Source organism: Heloderma suspectum, chromosome 7, assembly GCF_057233095.1.
Source record: "Heloderma suspectum isolate Gila_16-S chromosome 7, 16-S_ref, whole genome shotgun sequence".
NCBI classification, from domain to species: domain Eukaryota; kingdom Metazoa; phylum Chordata; class Lepidosauria; order Squamata; family Helodermatidae; genus Heloderma; species Heloderma suspectum.
In genome coordinates, this window is record NC_139464.1 from 111221749 (window position 1) to 111247696 (window position 25948).

The 25948-nt window shown below is 41.6% G+C and overlaps 1 protein-coding gene across 19 annotated transcripts in view; it reads left to right on the top strand.

Annotated features, from left to right (window-relative positions):
- The window catches only part of INTS13 (integrator complex subunit 13), a 36658-nt gene that overhangs the window by 500 nt on the left and 10210 nt on the right, over positions 1-25948 (top strand). Inside the window, exons 1-12 of one of the 19 annotated variants that reach the window (XM_084811115.1) lie at positions 1510-2268; positions 4000-4231; positions 5640-5714; positions 7193-7395; positions 11388-11468; positions 13209-13299; positions 13871-13999; positions 14142-14165; positions 15837-15921; positions 18503-18592; positions 20908-20961; positions 21834-21923. In XM_084811115.1, the coding sequence (XP_084667241.1) occupies positions 4007-4231; positions 5640-5714; positions 7193-7395; positions 11388-11468; positions 13209-13299; positions 13871-13999; positions 14142-14165; positions 15837-15921; positions 18503-18592; positions 20908-20961; positions 21834-21923 (1147 nt within the window). In that variant the 5' untranslated portion in view covers positions 1510-2268; positions 4000-4006. Of the gene's footprint in view, positions 1-1509; positions 2269-3999; positions 4232-5639; positions 5715-6457; positions 6547-7192; positions 7396-11387; positions 11469-13208; positions 13300-13870; positions 14000-14141; positions 14166-15836; positions 15922-18502; positions 18593-20907; positions 20962-21833; positions 21924-25948 lie in introns of those variants that run through there. The other 18 variants (XM_084811116.1, XM_084811119.1, XM_084811117.1 and 15 more) reach the window with 18 other exon arrangements.

Sequence of the window (25948 nt, forward strand, 5' to 3'; positions counted from 1 at the left end):
ACGAGACTGCTGTTATAGACCTTCGGAATTACGCTTAGGGCGCAGTCCTGCGCATGTTTGTTTGTTTATTTATTTATCGTAGGGCACATTCACGTCGCGTTACAATAAAAACATAGAGATTTTATAAAAAATTATAATTTTTTTATAAATTTATAAAAATTTTCGTATTTATAAATATGGAATATAGAATATAGACAGGAAGATCACAAACGTATGTCTAGGTTACAGATATAGTTTTTTTGCTTTCAGTTGTCACAGCCAGGAAATCAGCAAAGTCTCCGTTGTAGGCTCGGTTTTGACGCTCTGTCGCTATGTGTTGGATAGTTTGTTTTTCAGCCCCACAATCACAATCTGATGCCGTTGTTTTGCCCCATTTATAAAGGGCATCTGCACATCTACCGTGACCCCTGTGAATTTGGTTCAAGGTTGTCCATATCGCACGGGGCTGGTCAAATCCAGGTGGTTTTTCCAAGATGCAGGGCAAGCTTCGGCATTGTGGAGGGCCGTTTCCTAGCCAATGTTGTTTCCACGTGTTGTGGATATTACAATAATCTAGAAGAGCTTTAGCGGTAGAAATGGCTGGATGTCTCGATCTTAGCCTGTTTCGCTCCAAGTAAGTTACGTCATCTAATATTGGTAGCTGGAGATTGGCAATAACCTTCCGATATTCTTGAAAAAGGGCACTCTTTCGTCTTACATCCGGAGGTGGTGTGTGGCTCAAAACAGGCAACCAATATGTGGGAGTAGGTCGTATCGTCCCACTAACGATACGCATTGACTCATGCAGTTGTGTATCAGTCTTTCTCATGTACGGACTATTAAGCCACACAGTACTCCGCTGCTGAGTAAACCAGACTCGGTTTATTGTGCATGTTTAGACAGAGAAATGGCCTACAGCTCCCAGCATTCCCCTGCCAGCAAGGGAGTTGTAGGCCTTTTCTCTGCCTAAACATGCATAGGATGCACCCTTAAATAGAGAGAGTGCATCTTCCGGGGTGACTTTAAACGCTATTTCTGTGTTATTTGCGGGGCGGAAATGACAGCTGCTTACAAAAACAAGATGCAAAGCTTCAGCACTGTAACTGTGTGTTCTCCCCGCCAAAGTAGCACGGGAGTCCATGATGTTTCTAAGGGCGCAATCCTGTGCCTGTTTAGACAGAAGACAGTCCTAAGCTGGCTGGGGAATGCTGGGAGCTGTAGGGCTGTCTTCTGTCTAAACAGGCACAGGATTGCGCCCTCAGTCGGGTTTTATTTTGCCGGAGAAACGCACAGGCGCGCGCGCGCGCTTCTAAACAAAAATGCCCGCGCAACTCAGCGGAGCAACACGACCGTCTGCATCTGCGCGCCGGGCTGAGGCCGGGAGCGCGCTGCTACCGAGCCGCAGCCGCGGCCTCGGCGTTTCCGCGCCGAAAAGAGCCGAGGAGCTCCGTCCCCGGGAAGCGATCCTCCCTCCGGCCGCCCCGATCTCTGCGGCTGACGTAGACCTGGAAGCCGCTGCCCGGCTCTCGCGATACCGTGAGGCGCTGGTTTGCCGGCGGGTGCGCGAAAGGGGCCGAGGCGGCGGGAAGGCTCCGGGCGCCGCCGCGGGGCGGTCGGCCCGTTTTCTGTTGAGCGCTTCTGCGGAGGGGGGACGAGCCCGAGGGCTGGCTGGGGCGAACGGGGGCTGCTGAGGCCCCGCCGCTGCCGCTGCCTCTGCGCGGTAGCTCTCGCCCTCCTCCTCCTCAGTACAGCGAGGCCTGGGCTGGCGGAGGGGGCCCTGCAGATGCGGCTGGTGTCACGGCCCGGGTTCTGAGGGAAGACGCGGACTACAGTAAGAAGCTCGCTGCGGCCGTCCGCGATACGGAGCGAAAGCGCCCCCCCCCGCCGTAGGGCCCTAAGTTTCCCCTCCCCCGACGTCCCCCTCCCCACATTTTCCTCCGGCTCCATACAAACAATCTGCCGTCTCGCCCACAGCTCTCTCTCTAACGGGGGCGGGCGGGGGGCTCCTTCCCTGCAGCCCCAGGGTAGAGCCGTAGGGCAGCCGCTCGTCTCCCTCCCCGGCGGAATAGGCGCGACTCTTTAACGGCAGACCCAGGACATGGATAAGAAACGTTTCGTTCGCTAAGGCCCACGCGAAACAAATACTCCGACACGCGCTACAAGACCTCTCCCCTGGGTCCGCGGAGCAGAGTGTTCAGGAACCAGCAGAGACGGGTGGAACAACCTTCTTCTCCTGTCGACTTTTATATAGGCCAGGAGGACAGGCGACCGCTTGCAAGATCCATAAAAGTCAGTGCAGTTCTCAGCTGCGTGTTGTTTCTAAAGTTGAAAGCATGTTGAGTTACTCGAGAACACTTTATTGTTTCAAATTGTTTTATGGTGGGCTGTACATCGCCCAGAGTGGCTGGGTGACCAGTCAGATGGGCGATTAATAAATTTAATAAATAAAATAAAATAAATAAAACTCGAGAAGGCGTTCCCAGTAAAGGGGGAGAGGCTTGTGTCCCAGAAACTCCCATGCAGATGGGAACTGTTTAGAAAAACCAAGATCTGAGAATCCTAACTCATTCTGTTCCTTTTTGTTCTCAGCTTCTGTCTTTTCAGTGTTTCATACACATATGACACCTTGGGGGGGGGGTGTAAGGGGGGCGGAATGGTTTGAGAAAGACTGTTCACAACCAAAGCTGTCCATATATGTTTTGCTGATCATGTACCCGCTTACGCAGAATTCTGGAGAGGCATCATCAGAACTTGAGAATGAGGAAGAATAACTAGGATTCTTGGATCGTCTTCCATTCTCTTATACATAATGCTCTTTAACGTTGAAATATTATTCTGCATATTTTGATTGCTGCATAGTATTGGACAGAATTGAGGTTTACATGTATTAATTCCAAAGCAACTCCTGTTGCTAATAATGTTCTGTGATTGTAAAAGTGTGCACCTTAGCATTCAGAAAGTGGTGGTTTGGAGTTACCAAAGGGAGGTAGTAAAAAAAACTCAGATGAGGGAGGCTAGGAGAAGTGATAATTTAGCTTTCAATCCTAATTACCTGGGAGTAAATCCTGTTGAATTTGATTGACTTTCAAGTAGACATGTATAGGATTGCTCTGTTACAAACTGTTTGGCTCCAGGGAAATCTGGTTGACTGCCCATTTGAATAAAAATCTGCAAGTTATTTTAAAAGCAAACTGTAGTTAGTTTGTGTTTATGTTGCCAGTGAGTAATAATAAGGATACAATGTGATAACAATTGCCAGCTGAACTTGAGTTTTAACATCTCCAAAAACTAGAAAGGAGACTGTGTTCCTGGCTTCACATAAATTTGGTAAATGTCTTCTTAGCAAGTTTGAAATTTGCTGATCAGTCCTCCAGAAGAATAATGAATTAATCCAAATAATTGTGTATAATCCAAATAATCTTATCCCTCAAATGTTGTTGAAGAAATGTTTAGGAAGGATATAAGAGCTGATGGAATAAGCTTATGTCTTGCAGGAAAATGAAATTTGATTGTCTTAAAAGATGCTATCTTCAGTACTGAGGAAAAATGTCACATTTGATAAAGCCTTGATTGTACCGATTGTAGATTTGGGACATGAAAGATCAAGTTTATGCAGTGTTAATGGGGGCAAGAATAACCGTGCAACAGTCCTAAACCAAGCTTCTTAGTACTTCTAACAGTCCAATTCTATAAATCTTTACTCAGAAATGCGTCCAGTTGAGTTCACTGTGGATTACTTCCACGTTTAGAACTGCAGCCTAAGAATTTAAAGTATTATATTTGAGAACCTAAAATACCAAATTCCATGTCTTCCATTTTTGTAATATACCTGTCTTTATGTAATGCAGTAAAATGCTTTGTTTGAAACATTATTATTTGTAGATATATTAGAAGACATCTTATGCAAAGGTACTTAAATATCTTATTAGTTCTTGTGAATTGCAGTATTGTCTTCATTTAGTAGTTTAGTCTTTTTAGTTTGCGTAGTGTTTTCCTAATTTTGTCATTCATTTGTTTTAGAAAGAAAATGAAACTTTTTTCAGAGTCACACAAAACAGTTTTTGTGGTGGATCACTGTCCTTATATGGCAGAATCCTGCAAACAACATGTTGAGTTTGATATGTTAATAAAGAATCGAACCCAAGGAATTATACCACTTGCACCTATATCAAGATCACTATGGACTTGTTCAGTGGAATCTTCCATGGAATATTGTAGAATAATGTATGATATATTTCCTTTTAAAAAACTAGTAAGTAACTGTTAATTATCTTTTGTAGTTAAAGGGTTCTACACTAACTGTAATTGTAAGTAAGTTTACTCTGAATTTAGTAGGACTTACTCTTTACTAACTGTGTTTAGGATTTCATCTTAACACTTAAATTTTGCAACCACAGTCTTTGGACAACTTACATGCTGCTTTTTTTTTTTTCATTTTTGACACTTCATTGGAAACAGTTGGTTCTGTTTGTGAGTCCTAGACAGAACAGCTGAAGCTCAAGGAAAAGTAGAAAATATAGATATTGGGAATGAGTTTGCAAGGGTATGGAAATAAACTCCCATTGTGGAGAATTGATTGCTGTACTGAATGAAGTGGTCCACTTTGTCATTGCAATCTTTGCAATCTGCGTTCAGGTACTTGTGTTACTAGAAACTGGCAACCCTTTATTTTATTCTCTAAAATCACTATGACTAGAAATTTGCTTTTATTTTTTAAAGGCATGATTCTTGGGTTTTAGTGCCAAGTACTGCAGTTTTCTATACGCTTATTAAAAAACCCATTAGTTAGAACTTTAAATAACTATTAACATGCTATTCATAGTGCAATCCTATGCATGTTTTCTTAGAAGTAAGTCCCATTATGTTCAATGAGGCTTACTCTCTAGTGAATCTGTTTAGGACTGCAGCCTTGGAAACCATGTTACTCTTATTTATTTATTTTGAACTATATATCCTGTTCTATTTTGTAGAATAAACTCAAAACAGCTTACCCCCAGAAAATCATAGAATACATAAAACATAATAACAGAAGTTCAGATTACTGAAACCAAGAGCAGGATAAAACACTTCAGCATAAAACATTAACTTTTTAAAAATGTTACCACTTAATTGTATAAATGCAATATTTGGTATTTGTAGGTACTCTGCAGCAATCTTATTATTGAATATTCCAAGGTATAGGAGCATTAGTTCTTGAGCGGCTGTGGTCATAAACTTGAAAGCACATGGTGCATGCAAATGTAAATTACCCATTTTGAATAATGGGACTGTGTACTGTTACATTTTCCAGTATATGCATGAGTGTTCAGAACTTCAGCCTGTTTTGTTGATACAGTCACATTCATTTAACTTGTGCTTATGGGCACATCACTTGAAGGAATGGCACAGGTCCTTGGACTCAATTTTTTATTAAATGTAATCCACACAATAAGACCATTAGCTGATCAGATAAAGTAACGTTCTACAGATTTCCTGCTTACCCTGTCTTTGTATAACCCTGTAATGAGGCTACAGTTCCTTGGAAGAAACTTGAAGGTTGAACAGCTTCAGAGAATGTTGTATTTCCGAATCTCTTGAAAATATTTGTTTGAGCATGGTTGGTTGTTACATTATCAAGATTTTTAAAATGCGTTCTTAAACTATGTTTTGTATACTTGCAGGTGAACTTCATTGTAAGTGATTCTGGAGCAAATGTCTTAAACTCTTGGAACCAAGAAGATCAAAATTTGCAGGAGGTACAACTAAGTACTTAGGGTTTATAAAGCTGTTTTTAATTCATAACAGAATGGAAAGAATATGTGGTTTGATCCAGGCTAAGTTAGTTGAACTAGATCATATCAATGGGACAAATCAATCATGACTTTCATGGTTTCCTAGTATTGACAGAAAGTAAGATTTACTATTATGGTGCCATGGTTCTTCAAGAAGTACTTTATGAAAAGGTGTGCAAAAAGACCATTTTGGGGAGCCAAACAACTCAAATGTGGAAGGACCTACAGAGATGAAAGATATGAGTTCTTTATCCTATCCTGCATTTATTTTCTCTCTAAATTGTGATTGATATTTTCTTTCTAAATTAGGATTTAAAAACCTTCTGAATGTCCCAGCTTCTATTGCTCAGATAGGTCTGTGCTTCCTGTTTATGTCAGGTTATTACATTTATGTCCCACCCTTCCTCTAAGGAGCTCAGGGTAGTGTACATGGTTCTCCCTACCATCATGTTACCCTCACGACAATCATGTAAGATACGTTATGCTGAGAGGTAGTGACTGTGCCCAAATCCATGAGGTTTATGGTTGCATGTGGATTTAACTTGGTCTCCCCAATTTTAGTCCATCACTCTAACCATTTGTTGATTTATAGTGGTGTAGGCCAATAGAACAGTTGCCTTTGGGGAAGGGGGTCCTGGTGAGAGGGATTTTTTTTCCCTTGGGATATTAAGGCCTCGTTTCCATTTCCTTCCTCTTTCAGTTGATTTGTTTGGTCCAATGACCGTGACAGAATGAGCTTTGCCAGCCGAGGTATCCTGTCTTTTAACCCCTAACTGTAAAGCTACTACCAGCCGAGGTATCCTTTCTTTTAACCCCTAACTGTAAGGCTACTATGGATCACGGAGTTGTCAAATCAGCCTGCAGGTGGCCTACTGTGTAATCATCTGGCATTCAGTGTTGGTGGAAATGCAAAAACTGGCTGACATGGTTCATGCTGACCTATTTGAAAGGAGGACATTTTTCTCCACTGAGAGTTAACACTGTATGAAAATACTAGGGTATGGAGATTCTGAGATAACCGCATACTATGCCGTAGCGCTTGGAGTGTATGATGCAAGATTGTCTGAGGTTGGGGAGGCAACAGTCCAGCTGGAACAGGTTCCGATATTATCTTTGCCTCAAATGTTCTAGCATGTTTGTTGCATATGAAGTTTGGATATGAAGCAGAAATGATTTTAAAGCAGGAGCTATGATGTGAGGTTATGCTCAGCATAAATTCCTTTATTTCAAAAGTAACAATTATAAAAATACCATGTGTATAATTCTTGATGGAATTATAGTCCTAGACACTTTCTAGGGATATAGTATAGTAGAGGACGTCTGGATCGGTCTTTTCCCTGCAAAATCTTTTTCAGTGTGGGATAACTTGTAAGAAAGTTGTTTTTCTAGTAGGATCTCTAAGATTGCAACTAACCAACAAAACATTTTCCTTTCTTAATCAGTTAATGGCAGCTTTAGCAGCTGTTGGACCTCCAAATCCTCACGCAGACCCTGAATGCTGCAGTATACTTCATGGCTTAGTTGCAGCTGTAGAAGCGCTCTGCAAAATTACTGAATACCAGCATGATGCCCGAACCTTATTAATGGAGAATGCTGACCGGGTTGGAAATAGAGGACGGATAATCTGTATTACAAATGCAAAGAGGTTTGTGGCACTTGCAATATTAAGGTACAAGTCGTTCAACTTGACAAACCCTCTGGGTTCTAATTTGCCCGTAAGACCATGTACACCAGGGGTGGGTGACTTGTAGCCTTCTAGATGTGTTGGCTTACAACTCTCATCAGCTGTAGCTGGCATAGCCAATGGTAATGGTTAATGGGAGTTATAAGCCAAAACAAGTTTCCCACCACTCATATATACAAATAGGTTAGGGAAACACTGCAGGCAAGCTAACTCATGTTCAGAGTATGCCCATGGCCATTTGTATTGCTACAGAACTGGGTAGGGGTAGGTTGAAATTATGATAGGTAGCATGTGTCCATTGCAAAAACAGAGTGATTGGGCACATGCTATCTCCTCTCATAGTTTTCTCCGTACAGTAGGGCAGTGGTAGGGAATCTTTTTTCTGTCAAGGACTGCATTCTTTGGGGGTAATCAGTCGGGATCTGAAGCCAGCAGCAGATGGCTCCCCCACATTTCTCTTTCTGCCACCCCCTTCTTTCTTACTTGCTCTCCCTTTTCTTTCCTGCCCAGAAGGCTGTTGATCACTCTTGTCAGAGATCTGACTGATCACTTGCAGAGGGCTTTTGAAAGTAGACTGGGGACCACATGCAGCCCTAGGGCCATAGCTTGCCTATCCCCAGAGTAGGGAAATGTACTTCCATTTTGCAGACCTAAACTATAGAGAAATGTAGAGAGAACCAATCTTTGTTACAGGTCCATAATCCTTTTCTTGAGCAGGAAATGAATCAAGGATAGGCTGTCCACCCTACTCTGTGGTCTCAAATTATCTTTCCTGTTGAAGATGGAACATTTTACTTCTTTCCCCATACAGACTTTCTCACCTTGGCTCCATTTTTAACTAAAAAAAGATTCCCAGAGCAGCTTACAAAGGTCACTAATTAGACAGTCTCTGCCCTCAGGCTTGCTATCTAGAAGACACAACTCAAAGAAAAAGGGGTTGGGAGAGAGGAGGAGAAAAGCAAACTCAGGCACTGGGTCTCAGTTACATAGTTTTTATAAGTGTTTTTTCTGGCAAAGAGAAGGGAAGCAAGCACCCTACAGCTCCTCTTTCAGGCCGGCTGTTGCCATGATGTTCTTCTTGGAAGGCAGGTGTAGAGATGTAGTATTTCTTGAAATTTTGAAACCATGGGGGGGGGGGGGGATGTTTTTTTTTTTCCCAGTAGAAATTTGGGGAAATACTGAAAAATATGTGATATTTATTTGTTTTAGTGTTCATTACAGATCTGAAATCACATTGTTACTTTAGGCACATACAATGTATTATGAATAACTTGGCCTGCTCATAAAATTATCATTGCAATTAAAAACATTGAAAAGTAAACTCAGTAAATGTGTAATCATTGTCTGAATAAACTATATTTTTAAATTTAATACACCAAATACAATTTTATGAGCAAACCAGGTTATACGTAATACATTTTAGTAACTGCAGCAAGTAGTCCTTGCAACATCTGAATCGTCTGAGAAGCCAGAAGACTGGTAGCAGCATCTTTTCTTATTTGTGAAGGAATTGGGGTGGAGCTTAGAAAAATCTGGTCTGAAGGAAAAGCTATTGAGAGCTTATTTTGCTGGGCAAGACTGTTACCTCTTGGGAATGGTAACCAAGCATATTTAATTTAAGAACCTTTAAGCAATCTCAACTTATTCTTTGAAGAATGACATCTTACTCCCTTTTGTAAAGAATTCCCATTAATAATCATCTTATTTTTTTTGTTTGCTTTGAAATATCGTCTCTAATGGTGGTAGCAATCCCATGCCTACACCATGGGAACCAGCGTACTAAATTGCTTTTATCTATAGAGGGTTTACTTTGGTGGCAGTGGTTAAAGGTCCTATAGCTGAGGCAGCATTCGCTGAGCTCTAATTGGAAACATTATTAAAAACTGTAGTAATGAGTTCCATAGACCCAAGCTTCAAATGTGTGTGTGTTTGTTTTTAAGAAGCATAGATGGAATAACCCAAACGTTCCATCATATGTGGTGGGATAACCTACAGTGTTTTTCTCACGTGTGGGTTTTAGAACTACAAGAACAAACACAGGACTATACACACAAACCCAAACTGTCAAAAATACATATTTTCTTTACATTATGGTGGATTGCAGCATATGCCAGCGGACATTTTGAATATTCAAGCCATGACCGTAGCTTATTGTGTCATCCGAACCTGGGCACCAAGGGTTTTGCAAGGGTTAAACAACATTTAACCCCCACATAACCCATGGTCCCCGGGTTTGGACGACACAGCAAGCCACAGCTTGAATATTCAGGATGGCGCCTGTGGCTACTGCAGCTTGTTGTGGTTTAAATAAGCCATGATGAGCCATGGCGATCGTATGAACCTGGTCAGGGGTTGCTGCTAAATGGAATGAACTGTGGTGTGGAAGGAGGGGGATCCCCCAAAATCAGTGGAAGTACCTTCTGTGAGTGGAGCCTTCCTATAAAAGTCTTCCTGTTACATAGCTTGTTAGAAATCAGTTTGGGGGAGTAAAGGCAATATATCAACACCTTGTCTCAAACATTTTGTTATTCTAAAATAAAATATTTCATAATCCAGGGTTGTTAAATTTTTCCAGTTTTTGGGAACAAAATAAAAGAGGTCCTTTGGGGGGAAAAACTAGGGTGGGAGATAGTTTCTTCTTCTCCTTCTCCAGATCTTCACATCTCTAGGCAGTGGTAGCTGCCCATCATTGGCCTCTGGTCTCATGCCATTCGCGTCTGTGGTCCTAGGGCAACTGCAGCGAGATGTAAGCAGCATATATCCTGTTCTGCTTAGGCAAGCAAACAAGGACTGTGGTCCTCCTGTGGAAGGAAAGTATAAGGACAGAGTGTGTTAGTGTGAATGTTGGGTTGGAGAGGAATCAAAGGCAAAGCACTGTTGTCATTGTAAAATTATGGCACTGACTTAATTAAACTTTAGCTACTTTTTATTTTTGTATAAGAAAAAAGAGAGGTGGGATATAAATGAGCTTGGTTAGGCTATGATTTAGGATTTGTGTGGGTATTTCCACTCATCATCTCTGCTCATTTGATTCTCTAACTGCTCTCATGGGTTTCTTTCCACTTCTGGTCTATACTGCTAGGATTGCTTGAAGAATTCAGTCATCATGCATTCCAATAAAAACTGACTTGATCTGCAACTCTCACACTAATATGTGGCTCAGAATTTATTTATTCACTGGCTCTTGTACTTCCAGAATGTTCCAACTAATTTCTTAGCTCGGAAAATTACAAAAATACATTTTGAAATGCATATTTTGAGAGAAAATAGTATTTAAATACACATTTTTGTGCAGTTTTTTTTAGAAATTGCGGATTAATGTAGAAGGAGGATGCAACACAAACAAAAGTGACATGGACAGGAAATAGGCTGAAATTAGTCTGCACCAAGGAACAGTCAAGGGTACCTGTAAGGAGAGAAAATGTCTGTTTAAATTTGATAAAGCACAAGGAAACGCAATAGCAGCGTATTTTAAAAATCATCTTAGGGCACAATCCTATGGCCTCTAGACAGCGGTTAGACGGCCAAAGGATTGGTCAGTTCCCAGAGAATCACCTCTCCACCTGCTGCCTCATAGATGGCACGGATCGTCCCCACCCCCCGCACTCGGAAAGGGGGCATTCCTGGGGATGGGGCAGGGAGTTCGTAAGTGCCAGTGCAACACTTCCAATGTGTCATTCGGCCTCCCCACCCTGCGCTCCGATGTCCCGTGGCTAGACAGCTGAAATCAGCCATCTAGCTGTGAATGCAGAGTGGCTGGAGCACGGCGGAGAGGATCCCCTCCACAATTCTCCCACCATGCATTTGATAGGCAGTCACTTCTGAGTTTGGAGGTGGCCATCTATCTGCATAGGATGGCTCCCTTAATGAGGGAATGACTATTTGTATTTTCTCATGTTATGTTGATTTCAATATATTTTTCTAAGATGAGGTCTTTTCCCCCCTCTTTCCAGTGATAGCCATGTACGAATGCTTGAGGAGTTTGTCCAGGAAACAATACATGAGCATAACAAGCTAGCAGCTAATTCGGATCAGTAAGTGTGCAAGTCAGTAGCACTGTGGCTATTTATTTCCTTCTGTCTCAATACATCATTTTTATGAAAGTTGCATTTGCATTGCTGAACATTGAATCTTCAGGGATCTTTTGGTGGCGAGAGCTTTTTATGTGAACTGCAGGGGTCATAGCTCAGTGGTGGAGCACATATATGCTTGCATTAAAAAGTTTCTGGTTCAGTTTCTGACATTTCCAGCTAGGCATGGAAAAGATTCTGCCAGTCAATATAGACTTAAGGTAGATGGTCCAGTGGGCTGACTGGTATAAGGCAGCTTTCCTATCTTCATAGATGGGAGAAGGATGAGAGAGGCTTATTTGGCGTTTGCTTTTACTGAAGCCCTTATTTTCACATTTCATCTCATAAAGTTGGAAGGGGCCATTTAGGCCACTGAATCCAACTCCCTGCTCAGTGCAGGAATCCAGTTTAAAGTATCCCTGACAGATAGCTGCCTAATCTTTGCTTGAATACCTCCAGTGACACCACCACCTCCCTAGGCAGGTGGTTCCATTGTCTGACTGCTCTGACAGGGTGTTTTTCCTGATGGTCAGCTGAAATCTGCCTTCCTGTAACTTAAGCCTGTTATTTCATGTTCTACAGTCTTGGATGAAAGAGAACAGATTGCAGCCCTCTTCTGTGTGACAACCCTTTAGGTACTCGAAAAGTGCTTTCATATCCCCCTCCCACCCCCAGACTTCTCTTCTCAGGGCTAAACATACCCAGGCCCTTCAATCTTTCCTCTCCATATTTAACAAGTAGTGAGGAGCCGGATCTTTCCCCCATGTGTTGAGAGATGCTACCATCTGGTTCTTACTGAAGGGAAGTGAGACCAGCAGGTGTAGGAAAACATGTGGAACATTCCTTGCAGTAAGAGATTCTTTAGGTACACATCAGTAGTGCACTGATCAGTAGCAGCAGTGTAATAAATACATCTGAAAGTAGTTGAGTGAATAAGGGAGCAATCCTATGTCCACCCAGACAGCGTCCGGGGGGGGGGGGGGGGCGGGTCATAGGATTGTTCAGTTTCTAGAGGTCAGAAACAGGACTCTGACCTTGGAACCCAGAAACTGCACTCCCCTCCCCTTCAGAGCTAGCATGGTTCTGGCTACATCTCCACATTCAGAAACAGAACATGGAGACGGGGAAAGGGGGAGTTCCTAGGGTTAGGAAGGAGACTGGGACAGCAGCCATACGACATTTCCTATGGCTTCTCCAGCCTCCTTCCCTCCCCCTCCAAAGGACTGCTACCAGACACACAAAATTGCCCATCTAGCAGAAATGCAGGGCAGCTGGAGAGCCTCTGCACTCCAGCTGCCCTGCACTGGATATTCGTCAGCCTCCGAGTTCAGAGGCTGCCAACTGTCTTCATAGGACTGTGCCCTAAAAAGCCCAAAGATATCTGATATTTGGGAATAATCCTTCTCTGCTAAAAGACTGCATCAGGTTTGGGATTAGTCTACTAGAATTCCTTCAGCTCATATTTAAATTCAGTTTAAAAGTTAGAAATCTTAACATTTCAATTGTGGGTTGTACTGAAAAATACAGTAAATGGAATTCCACCTGACCATGCAAGTATATGAAGAAATTGAAAACTATAGTGTATAGCTAGCGTTCCTGTCTGGCTTTATACTCCAGAAATAGGTTGACAATTTCCTGGATGCTACATGTAGTGCAGTTGATGCTTCATTATTGCCTTTGTAACAGGATATTTGGTTTCTTTAGTCTTATGCAGATCCAGAAATGTGACCTGGTCCTAATCCACACTTACCCTGTTGGTGAGGAAAGTCTTGTGTCAGATCATCTTAAAAAAGAGGTAAGGCTGTTAAATTACTGAGTAACCTTACGATAGTGAATTGTGTTTTTAGAATGTTGCTTAAGCATTTATCCCCCGCATGGGAGAGGAGTATTTATTACTGATAGGAGAATGTAGTTGTTGCAGTGAAAGAAGAGAAATTGCTACTTCTACTATGTAAAGCTGAGTTTTAGACAATCCAGAGTTACTAGATTTAATTCCATGCTTTTGTGCTATGTGTCAGAGAACCTTCTTGGGCTAAAGAGTCGGGCTGTCCTCTGCCTCTCTGACAATGAGAACCCTGAATGAAGAGTGAGTGAGTGTGTGTATGAGGGAGGGGGAGAGAGAGGATGAAAGAGTCCTGGAAGGGGGCATGGGCACGGAGAGTACTTTGTACAAAAGATTCAGGCCACATTTTCAAAGGTTTGGCTGTAAATATAATATTGTGCATCTAATCAGTTGTTAGGTAGGTACTGAATTTTCAAGGCTAATCTAAATTGTCTTGTTTTTTATATGCTGCTATACCATAATCTGCTACTACTGAGTATTCTGCGTGTGTGTATTTGTGTGTATTTGTCTTTTTTTTAAAAAGCTCTCTCCTGTCTTAACCAGTGAAGTACATAGTGTTCGGGCTGGACGGCATCTGGCCACCAGACTGAATGTTTTAGTACAGCAGCATTTTGATCTGGCTTCAACCACTATAACTAACATTCCTATGAAGGTAAGGTTGTGTCAGCAGCTTTGTGCTGAAGTAGCTGCACCATTTCTTTTAAATTTGTTTAATTGTTTTAATATTTATTTTAATGGAATTTTTACATTTGTTTTTTTCTCTCCATATCACATTTTTTTCTGTTTTTTATTAGCCCACATTCAATGTCTGTGACCAGGTTAGTAAATTTTATGAAGGAGAAAAAGGATCACAGAACAAATGGCCATATTGGTTTTCAGCAATTCATTCAATTACAAAAGTAGTACTTGTTTTCCTTTATTTTATGTAAATGTAGCCTAGTTTGCTTCAAATTACTTTGTCTGTGATTCTTTTGTTTTTTTACATGTGTTAGACTTTTCTGCCCCCTTGTGCATTTTAGTGGCATAGTGAGCCTTTCATTCCTCTGTGTCATTTTCATGCCCTCCCAACATAAAGGTGTTTGTAATAAGTAGAAATCATTGGGAATAAAAAGTAAAAAAAAAAATTCCAAGTGATTTAGTGCTATTTACAAGAAGAGTAGGAAGAGAAAAGCAATTTTGATGAGATCTTAAAATGTGGCCTTTTACCTGTAGAAGCTTGACATTCTCCCTACTAATACATACAGTGCAATCCTATCCATGTTTACTCAGAAGTATATCCCACTGTGTTCCATGGAGCTTACTCTCTAGTAAGTGTGTTTAGGATTGCAGCCTTAGTGGGGGCAGTTTCCTTTTATTATTGGCCTTCATCAACTCTGCAGTGGCCATCAGAGAAACCAGATGTTCTAATTAGACTTAAATTTCAATTATATACTGTAATTGGGCACCAGTATGAAAGCACAGCATTTTTATTATTTGTATTTGAAAAGAGAATGCACAAAAGGAAAAATGTTATAATGATTGTACTGCCTGGATTGTGTAGGCTGAAGCAGCAGTTAATTATTTTGTGATTGTTGTGCTCTGGCTATTTTAATTAAATTTTAATAGACCATCATGTACAACTTTTTACATTTGCAAATACCTTGTTTGCAACTTACTGACGTGTGTGCTGCTGGTATGCTCTTTCTTCTTGCCTTTTGTTCTTTCTAGTAATAGTATATATGTTGGGTTCCCTATGTATTATTCATTAAAAACGAAGCCCTACAGTAAATTTTTTTGCTAATCTGCCATACATGGTGTTTGCTAGTCTGCCTCAGCTGTTTAAAGATGCTGTTTCCTTTTGCTTTTTACCCTTATGCATGCAGTTTGAACCACAGTAGCTGCTAGTCTTCAGCTGTGGAAGCCAGATAAGACTGTGTGTGGTTTCTCTTGTTAACCTGAAGTGAAAGAAGACATTCCCATAAAATGAAAAATGGCTGCACTTGCTGATGGTGGTGTTATAATCATAATTACTATTGGTTGCTTAGGAAATGAAAGAGCTTTCCTGTTGGATAACTTATCTCTGGATGGAAGTGGGTGCTGGGTCTGTTTTATTTTGCATCCCTTTATAATTTTATGTACAGAAATTAGAGAGGACAAGGCTATAGAATGAATTCACATCTTGACTTGTCATTTTTAAAGTAATTTTATGGTGTGCTGAAGGCTGCAAACATTTATACTTACCTGGGAGTAAGCACCGTTGAGCACAGTGGGGATTACTTCTGAGTAAACAGGGTTGTGCTGCATACGATGATAAGCGGCTGCATCTTTAAGTAGGTTAGTGAGCAACCAAGTTTCCTCAGAATTCCAATCCATTAATGTCTCATCTAAGATATTTTCTTTCCTTTTGGCAATTTTTATCAAAAGGCAAAATGTAGGATTATCTATCTAATTAAAACAACAACTCTAAAATGGCTTGTTTATATATTTTTATTATAATGTGTTTTTTTAAGGAAGAACAGCATGCCAATACATCTGCCAATTATGATGTGGAGCTGCTTCATCACAAGGAAGCACATGTAGATTTCTTTAAAAGTGGTGAGTAAGGCAAATAATATGGAGTTGTTGCCTCTGAGATGTAACAAGAAAATAGCTCATTTTAATTCTGCAACGGTGGATTTCAAACTTATTTTGCATTTTTGCAAAATAAATAATATACATTTTTAGATTTATTCCAGGCTTACTGCTGGAATCTAGAGCGTTTCCTGCACAAGCAAAAGGCATCCGGTTTCCTATCTTCAACTGTAGCCCCAACACCGTATCCCATGTTTTTCGAGAGTGACCCCAGTTCTCAGGACCCTTCTTTGGAGGGTCCAAGGAGTTGCAGTAGGACAGAGAGTTGAGAAAGCTCTTGCATGAGCAGAACTCTACCCGCAGTTCTCTGGATCCCAACCAGTGTTAGTTTATCTTTAACATTATTTTATTTTATTAATAAAATAGAATATATTGGGAGCATCAAATTGCATTACCTTTTATTCGGGTGGTTGTTACTCGTTGTTCTAGCACAGGAGTGTTGAACCTCAGGCCTGCCGGCCAAACGCAGCCCTCCTGGAGTCCCAATCCAGCCCTTCGGACCTCTCCAGATGGCCACACCCCCTTCCCCACATCACCAGGTGGTTCTCATGCTCCCCCCCCACCACCTGTCTGGTGATTTTCCAGCTTTTTCCCTATTCTAAAAGGTTGAAATGCTTCTCCTAAGGCTAAGCTACTGGCAGTAAGAGCTTTAAGTTAAATATACTGGCATTTTTGCCCTGCCGACCACTGGAATGTGGCCTGCAAGAACTTCTCCAAAATGAATGCAGCCCTCTGGCTGAAAGACGTTCTAGACCCCTGTTCTAGCAGGACATTCATCTTATTACATTTTTCAGTTGCCATAGTTTAAGGGGCTAAGTGGTACCTGATACGTTACACACAAACTTTATAAAGCCAGAATTAAGAGTGCAATCCTATGCAGGTTTAGACAGAAAAAAAGGTTGGGGTATGCTGGGAGTTGTAGGACATTTTTTTCTTTCTAAACGTGTATAGGATTGCACCCTTAAAATTCCATTGATTTCAATGGAACGGAAGTAAGCATGTGTTTAATGCTGTGTTGGAAATAAGTGGTACTTAAATATGCTTAACTTGGGCCTGGATTTTTACCATAATGTTTAATATATCTGACATCATCCAGAAGCTTCAGCTAGTCCAAAATAGGGCAGCAAGGTTGTTAACAAGGACTGGCCAGTAAGATCACATTACTCCAGTACTTTTCCAGCTGCACTCACTGCCAGTCCATTTCCAGGCCTGATTCAAAGTGCTGGTATGAACATTCAAAGCCCTAAACTGCTTGGGACCAAGTTAACTGACGGATCGCCTCTTCCCATATGTGCCTTCCTGGACCCTAAGATCATCCTCAGGGATCCTTCCCCAGGAACCCCTGCCAAAAGAAGCGAGGCAGGTGGCTACCAGGAAGAGGGCCTTTTCTCCTGTGGAATCCCAGCTGTGAGCTCTCCAGGAGAGGTTCACCAGGCGCCTGCATTGTAATCCTTCAGGCGCCAGGTGAAGACCTTTTTATTCTCCCAGTATGTTAGCATTTTAGCTTCCTAATCTTTCAGCTCTGGTATTTTACATCTGTATTTTTAATCTCTGCATTGCTGCTAGGTTTTATTCTGGCTGTACTGTTACACAATGTAAAAGCTTTCATATTTTATATTGTTTTATGCTGCACTCTGGTTTTAATTTTTGTGAACTGCCCAGAGAGCTTTGGTTATTGGGTGGTATAGAAATGAAATAAATAAATCATTAAACCAGGAGTGGGCAAAAAGTAGATTGTGGTCCATGAGTAGATTACTGGTCAGTTTACCGTGGATCCCCTAGCATTTGCTAGTTTATATTCTTCAACTGAAATAACAGATATGAGCATAACTATTCTCATTTTTATAAGGTCAAATCCTTGCTGCCTGTTTTCACTGTACTACTTCAATCCACATATATTGAACAGTAATTTCTTCCACAGTATTATAGTGATATATATTGGATGAAATGGTTCTGAATGACACGAGTGATTCAGAATTATTCTAATAACATCTTAGAATAGTAGGCTACTGTTAAATCAGTGGAAAACAGAAGCTTTTTCATGCAACAGAATTGTTTGATTGGGTTTTTTTGGGCATCAGGGTGAGACATTTCTTGTATAGATGCCCTTATAAATTCAGAGGTGAAAACCAGAACAGATTACATTAAGCATGCTATTGAGTACATAATTAGAGATATAGAAGTTGCACTGTTTGGAAAAGGCATTTTAAAAATGAGAGATATGATGCAACTTAAAATGTTGAGGGAAAAGTTTTATCTCCATAGCAAGAGAACGCTCAAAACACTTGGGCATTGAAAATAGTCTATCTGAGAGCAAAGGATTTCGGTAAAGAGACAGCATGAAGAAGGCAGAACATTGATTTGAGGACCAATTTGAAAGGGAGTTTCTTAAAATTGTTATTGTTCCTAAAAATGTATGTAGTAACAACTTGTTTTGGTGATAGACACAGTAATTGGTTATAATATTTAGTGCCATTATACTGATCTGTATTTCTTTTTATGTGTTACTGAATAATTTACATTTATCTCTAACATTGTGTTACAGGTGATAATCATATGGGTGGTAGTAGCAAAGAGGGCACATTCAAAGAAACTGTAACTTTAAAATGGTGTACACCAAGAACAAACAGTGTTGGTAGGTATATTTTTTTCCCCCTCAGTGGTGTCAATTCACTGCATAATGCTAATGATTGTGCTGTTTCTTCTTTTTTTTCTTCCAGGTTACCAGTATTTGTTGAACATACAATGCAGACAGCCAGGAGACTTGTACAGCATGTACTTGTTTCAAATATGATAGCGTTTCATGACTTTGAGCGCCTTCCATTTTGTATAGGAGCTCTACATTGAAGCCAGATATTCTCTGATAATTTTAAAATTATTTTAAATAATCAGTATGTTGTGATTAATGTGAGTTGAATAGATAATGTGCAAGTTTACAGGAAAGCAAAGATAGAATGAATACAGAATTTTGTATACTGTCAGATAAGTATGCATCATCTCCAAGTGATGTTGAACAATATATAAACATTGACAGTATAATACTTGAAGGCTGTGTGTATTGACTGGGGAACTTATGTAGTTCCCTGTTAGTGTACAAGTGGATGGCATATTCTCCATGTCCCTTGGTCAGTTTGTGTGACACGACGGTTCACCATGGATTACTTAACCCACAGTGAGGCTGCGATGTGTGCGGCCACCATTTTGCATATCCAACTCACGAACAGACTATGGGTTATGCAAGGGTTATTTAACCCTTGCCTAACCCACACTCACTGGGTTTGCATGATACAACAACCCCTAAGTGGGGGGTGGATATGCAAAGTGGTGTCCATGGGCACTGTGGCTCATTGTGGGTTAAATAACCCACAATATACAGTGTTGTGCAAATCAGGTGTTTGTGTGTGTGCATGCGCGTGCACTTACAAAATACCTAGTAAATTCTGCTGTTTTGGGAAGAAGGGGTCTGTGTCTGGAAGGAGAATGGTTTTTTTTAGGTCTAGGAGGAGGGCAAAATAACAGTGCCATAGGACAATTCAGGCCATGCGCATCCCAAGTGAAACTACCTGTGTGACTTCTTGCGAGCACCTTTCTGGCTAGCCACTGTGTTCTGATTGCATTAATTCCTCTGTATTAACACTTGCACATTTCAGATCTTGCCTTAGGGTGACAAGCACAGAAGCCCCCTCTATGAAATATTTTATGCTGATTTCTAACCTTCCTGTTCAAGCCCGATGGAAGGAGAAAATTAAGTATTCAATACCTTTTAAAGCTGTGAGACTGAAACCCCAATATTGTGTAAGTGGATATGCCCACATTACTCTTTTGTCACCTTTGTTTAAGACAATCACCGGAAGCCCCCTGGCTGTCTTGTTCACCTGGAGCTGCAATAGCCAGATATTAATGCAAAAGACCTATCAACTCCTCCTACTGTTTTCTGACATCATGAAGGAGAAAGAAAGGCAGTGGTTGGATTTGCACGATCACGGAGAAAAAATAAGCCATGGTGGCTTATTTCCTCATGCTTGCCATTTGTGAACTGCCTAATTAGTATAATTACCTTCACTGGGCGCAAGTTGTCGTGACATGTGAATCTGGCAAGTGTGGGTAGCTGGGGTGGTTTACAGACCACCCTGAAACCCTAGAATAACCCATGGGTTTCAGGGTGGTTTGTAAACCACGCCAGCCACCTACCCTCGCCAGGTTCAGACATTGTGACAACTGATGCTCTACAAGGGTAATTATGCTAATTAGACAGCTCGCAACCAGTACAAGCAGGGAGGGAAAATAAGCCACCATGGCTTATTTTCCCTCCGTGATCATGTGAACCCAGTCATTGTCTAATTTCTTCTCTCAGTTGGCGGGTTTACACAATCATTTTCAGCCGTAGTGGCTTAAATAAGCCACCATGGTTTGTGGCAAGTGTCAGGCATCCATGGGCACCCAACCCCTCCTCATAGGTTGTTGTGTTGTCTGAACTCGGCAAGGATGGGTTGTTGGAGTGGTTAACAAACCACCCAGAACCCATGGGCTGTTTTGGAGTTGTGGGTAGTTTGTTAACCATACCAAGAACCCACCCTCACTGGGTTCAGATGACGCAACAACCTACAATCAGGGGGTTGGCTTACAGACACCTGCCACCTGCGAGCGTCTGGCACATGCTGCAAGCCATGATGGTTACGTTAAGCCACAGTGGCTGAAAATGATCATGCAACCAGGTCACAATCTGATACCTGAAAATCCATTTCCCAACATCCGGTGAGCAATACCAAAGTAAGAACTTATTCTCTTTTTATTTTAATTACTAAATCCTGAGAGGAGAGATAAAGAGAGCAACCCAATCCCTGGATTTTAGAGAAAGAGGAATCTTTCCATCCAGGAAGACCCTTTTCACTTGCTGCTTCGAAGAGCAAAAACTCCCCGTTCCTTCTCTCTGTCTCCCCTTCTTTCCAGAGAAGGAGCTCAACAGAGCTTCCCATCACTTCACAAGTCAGCAGCTACGGAGAGGTAAATCTTTGCATTAACTTGTGTTTTTTTCAGATTTGTCCATACTCAAATCATCCTTTTCCTCCCTTTTTCCAAATAATCACCCCATCCCCAAATCCAAAACTCTTTGGCTTTAGGGTTCCCTTTTCCTCTCTCAAGCCTCCCCATTTACTTCCAAAACCCCTGCATTTGTGCTACCTTTCCGCAGTCACAATCCCCAAAACAGTCCGTTTCTCTTCCATTCAGATTATCCCTGGCTGAAACTTCTTTCTCTCCCCATCTTTCTTCCCCAATCAGCTACACACACACAACCCTTGCTAGAAATTAAAGCTGTTTTCTTTAAGGTGCCACACTTCCTTCACCCCTCCCTGAACAAACACACACACAATTTTCTATGTTTCTCATTGTACCTAGCTTTACTACTGGTTTTTAAGTGCTTGTGAGCTTTTAACTTTCTCAGCGTTAATGTATGATTCTAATTCTCCTGATGTGTGAGTTTAATTCATTTAAAATTATTTAATAAAACCAAGAATTGCTTTCAAGTACCTTGTCTGTGGTCTCTGGCCCTCTCAGCTTTTGGAATATCAGGTTTTCCTAAGCACCCAGAGTTCAACACCAAAATATCCCTTGTGTGTATGCTTGGTTTACATATGTGCAATATACATTTTCATGTAAAGCATACTTCATAACACAATCACAAATGTTTATGTGCAATTCTATTCAACTTGCATTAATCCCAATATATGTATCATGTCGATTTGCAGACTGGAAGAAAATCTTTATTTCACTTCGGGAAAGTTAACTTTTGTGTGTATTATGAAATCAATATGTGTATCCTGTCCTATAACCAAACTAAAGTCTCTTTCCACCCCACCCCATTTTTTCTTCTTCAGAACTGCATTATTGCACTGGAGCATACAGAATATCACCTGTAGATGTAAATAGTCGACCGTCCTCTTGCCTTACTAACTTCCTTCTTAATGGTAAAATATTTTCTGACTCAACACTCGTGAAAAATTCAATGTTTTTTAATTGTTGAGGGTTCAGGCTGAACCAAGAGCCACATGGTCTGAGACTGGGAGCTAATGGAGTATATATTCAAGCCTTGAAATCCACTTTAGATACAGAAGGGAATAGGGGTATGTACAATTACCCTTCTGCATTTGGCAGGCAGTATGAACTTTCTGGATTGCCCAGGCCTGGTATGAATAATAGAGCAGGACCCCTTACCTTTGCTTGCTCAGCAGTGCAGTGTTTTCTTCTTATTACACTTCAGTCTCCATTTCAAGCCACTATCCTCAAAGATGTTGAGCTCAACAGCCTCTCTGTATTTGGTAGGATCCCCCCTTGGCCTAGAAAATGGAACGTTGGTATTTAATCTTATTTGCTCACTAATATGCCTGGGCAATCCAGTTGCTGTTGCTTGGAAGGACATTGCATTTTATACTGAAGTTATTTAATTTTTCAATAAGCTTTTAGAAAATCCAAGAACACTGATTAAATTGTCCATGTGCTTATTTAAACTCTTGACCATTATTTCATGAAATGTAACTTCTCCCTGCAAAATCTTTGTTGCCCTACCTACCTACCTACCTAACACTAGGGCTGGTTCCAATATAAGGTTTGCTCTTGTCAGAATGCCTTGGAATGATTACTATGAAGATCTGAACGTGGAAAACATCTTAGTGGAATTATTAGCTCTGTGTATGGGATTCCTATGCATGGGATTATCCCAGAAACATTTATATGGTTTACCCAACTTGTACTTCTACAAGGACCCTTCTTAAAACACTCCAATGGTTGCAGACATTGACCTGGTTCGCATGACATGACAGCCCACTGTGGCTTAATCTACCCATGGTGACTGTCATGTCATGCTGAGTGCCCAGCTTGCCATGGCTTGTTGTGTTCTGTGAATTCAGGCAGCAGGGTTTGTTTGATGGTTATTTGATGGTTATCTAACCCTCAAACAACCTGTGTTGCCTCAGTTCACACAAGGCAAGTTGGTCGCCATGCAAAAATGGTGCCCGTGGGTACAACAGGCAAATTAAGCCACGGTGGGCTGTTGTGTTGTGCAAAGCAGATAAGAATATTGCAAGAAGCCTGTTGTGTTAGTTAGTTAGTTTATTTATTTCTATACCGCCCAATAGCCAAAGCTCTCTGGGTGGTTCACAAAAATTAAAAGCAAAAAGCACAGGATAAAACAATATAAAATATAAAAGCATTAAAAACACATTATAACAATATAACCAGAATAAAACCTAGCAGCAATGCAGAAATTTAAAATATAGATTTAAAACACCAAAGCTAAAAGACTAGGAAGGTACAATGCCCGGGAGAATAAAAATGTCTTCACCTGGCGCCGGAAGGAATGCAACATAGGTGCCAGGCAAACCTCTCTAGGGAGCTCATTCCACAGCTGGTGTGCCACAGCAGAAAAGGCCCGCCTCCTGGTAGCCAGCCGCCTCACTTCCTTTGGCAGGGGCCCACGGAGAAGAACCGCCGAGGATGATCATAGGGTCTGGGCAGGCACATATGGGAGGAGGCGCTCCTTTAGATAACCTGGTCCCAAACCGTTAAGGGCTCTGAATGTTAATACCAGCACTTTGAATCTGGCCCAGAAATGGACTGGCAGCCAGCGCAGCTGGAAAAGTACTGGCATAATGTGATCTCATTGTCCAGTCTCTGTTAACAATCTTGCTGCCCTATTTTGGACTAGCTGAAGTTTCCATGTTAACTGTGGCCGTGATCCTAAGAACTGTGCAACTAAGTTGGTGCATTTAGTGGGACTGGTGATATTATTTTTCTTGACAGAAGGTGTTCTTTCTCCACACCTACCATCTCTTCCAGACAAATACCAATCTGCTTTGAAACTTTGTGTTATGCTAGTACCAAACCAGCACCAATATAAAAATATGTTTCTGACTTGATCCTGGAAATTATAGGCCAGCAAACATGACTTGTAACACCAAGGAATAGGATGTTAAGAACAGTGGTTGCAATTAACAGGGCTTAAGTGTATGCAGCTTGACTTCTGAAGAGCACTTGTACCCCTTGTAATTCAGGCTTACAGTTTGCCCTCTTAAGCCAAACTTTTGAAAGTCTTAAGTGTACTTTTCAAGCAAGTGATCTATCTATCTATCTATCTATCTATCTATCTATCTATCTATCTATTTATTACATTCCTATACCACTCATTAGCCAAAGCTCTCTGGGCAGTTCACAGAAATTAAAACCACAAAATACAGCATAAAATACAATATAAAATGTAAAAGCTTAAAACTACAGTATAAAAGTACAACCAGAATAAAACCTAGCAGCAATGCAGAGATACAACAGTATATTTAAAACAACAGAGCTAAAAGACTAAAATGCCAAAATGCCTGGGAAAATAAAAATGTCTTCACCTGGCACTGGAAAGGACGCAACATAGGCGCCAGGCAAACCTCTTTAGGAAGCTCATTCCACAACTGCGGTGCCACAGCAGAAAAGCCCTCTTCCTGGTAGCCACCTTCACTTCCTTTGGCAGGGGTTCCCGAAGAAGGACCGCTGAAGATAGTCTTAAGGACTGGGCAGAGATGATCCTTCAGATAACCTGGCCCCAAGCCATTTAGGGCTTTGAATGTTAATACCAGCAATCAGGCCTGGAAATGGACTGGCAGCCAGTGCAGTTGGAAAATGCATAATATTATCACATTGGCCAGTCCCTGTTAACAATCTCGCTGCTCTGTTTTGGACCAGCTGAAGTTTCTGGACCATTTTCAAAGGCAGCCCCACGTATAATGCATCGCAGTAATCCAGATGAGAGGTTTTCAGAGCATGGATAATTGTAGCTAGGCTATCTCTGCCCAGATAAGGGCATAGTTGGTATATCAGCCTAAGCTGATAAAAGGTGCTCTGTGCCACCAAGTTAACCTGTGCCTCAAGTGACAGTTCTGGGTCCAAGAGCACCCCCAAGCTATGAACCTGACCCTTTAGGGGGAGTGTAACCCCCTCTAGAACAGGCTGAATGTCAGCTAGCTGGGCAGGTGAATCACCCATTAAGAGTACCTCCGTCTTATCTGGATTGAGTTTATTAGCCTTCATCCAGTCCGTTACCATGGCCAGGCACTGATACAGAACAGCCACTGCCTCACCTGGTTTTGATGAAAAAGAGAGGTAGAGCTGGATGTCATCCACATATCGATGACACTTCAGCCCACACCTCCAGATAACTTCTTGCAGCGATTTCATGTAGATGTTGAACAGCATGGGGGATAAAATAGAGCCCTGTGGAATTCCATAGCATAGTTGCCAAGACACAGAGCGATAATCCCCCAGCACCACTTTCTGGAATCGGCCATCCAAGTAGGACTGGAACCACTGCAGCACAGTGCCTCCAACCCCCAGCCCAGACAACCTATCCAGAAGGATACCATGGTCAATGGTACTGAAAGCCGCTGAGATGTCCAACAGAATCAACAGGGTTACACTCCCCCTGTCTGTTTCCTGGCAGAAGTCACCCCTTGGGCAACCAAGGCAGTCTCCATTAAAAAAAAAAAAAAAAGGCCCGAAGCTGGATTGAAATGGATCTAGATAATCTGTTTCTTTCAAGAGTGCCTGGAGTTGTCCTGCAACCACCTGCTCAAGCACCTTAAAAAAAAAAAAAATTGTTTGTGCTTGCATCATTTACTAGCTTCCGCTAGCTCAAGAGGTGATCAGCCTTCTCACATCTGTTACCTTCCAGATGTTTAGGGTCTCAGCTCCTATCAGCTTCAGCCAGCATAGCCAATGGGCAAGAATCTTGGGAGTTGTAGTCCAAAACCTCTGGAGGGCACCTGGTTAGGGGAGGCGGTGTTAGACTGAGGGCCACTCTTTGAAACACAAAGCTCAAACGATATTCCTATATTGAATTCTGGATCTGTTTCCAACGGCATCAAAAACTTTCTCTTGGGGTTGTGCCAGTTGGAATCAATTTAGGAAAATGGGAGTGGTGTGGGTGGGTGGGAATTTGTATTAATAATGCAAG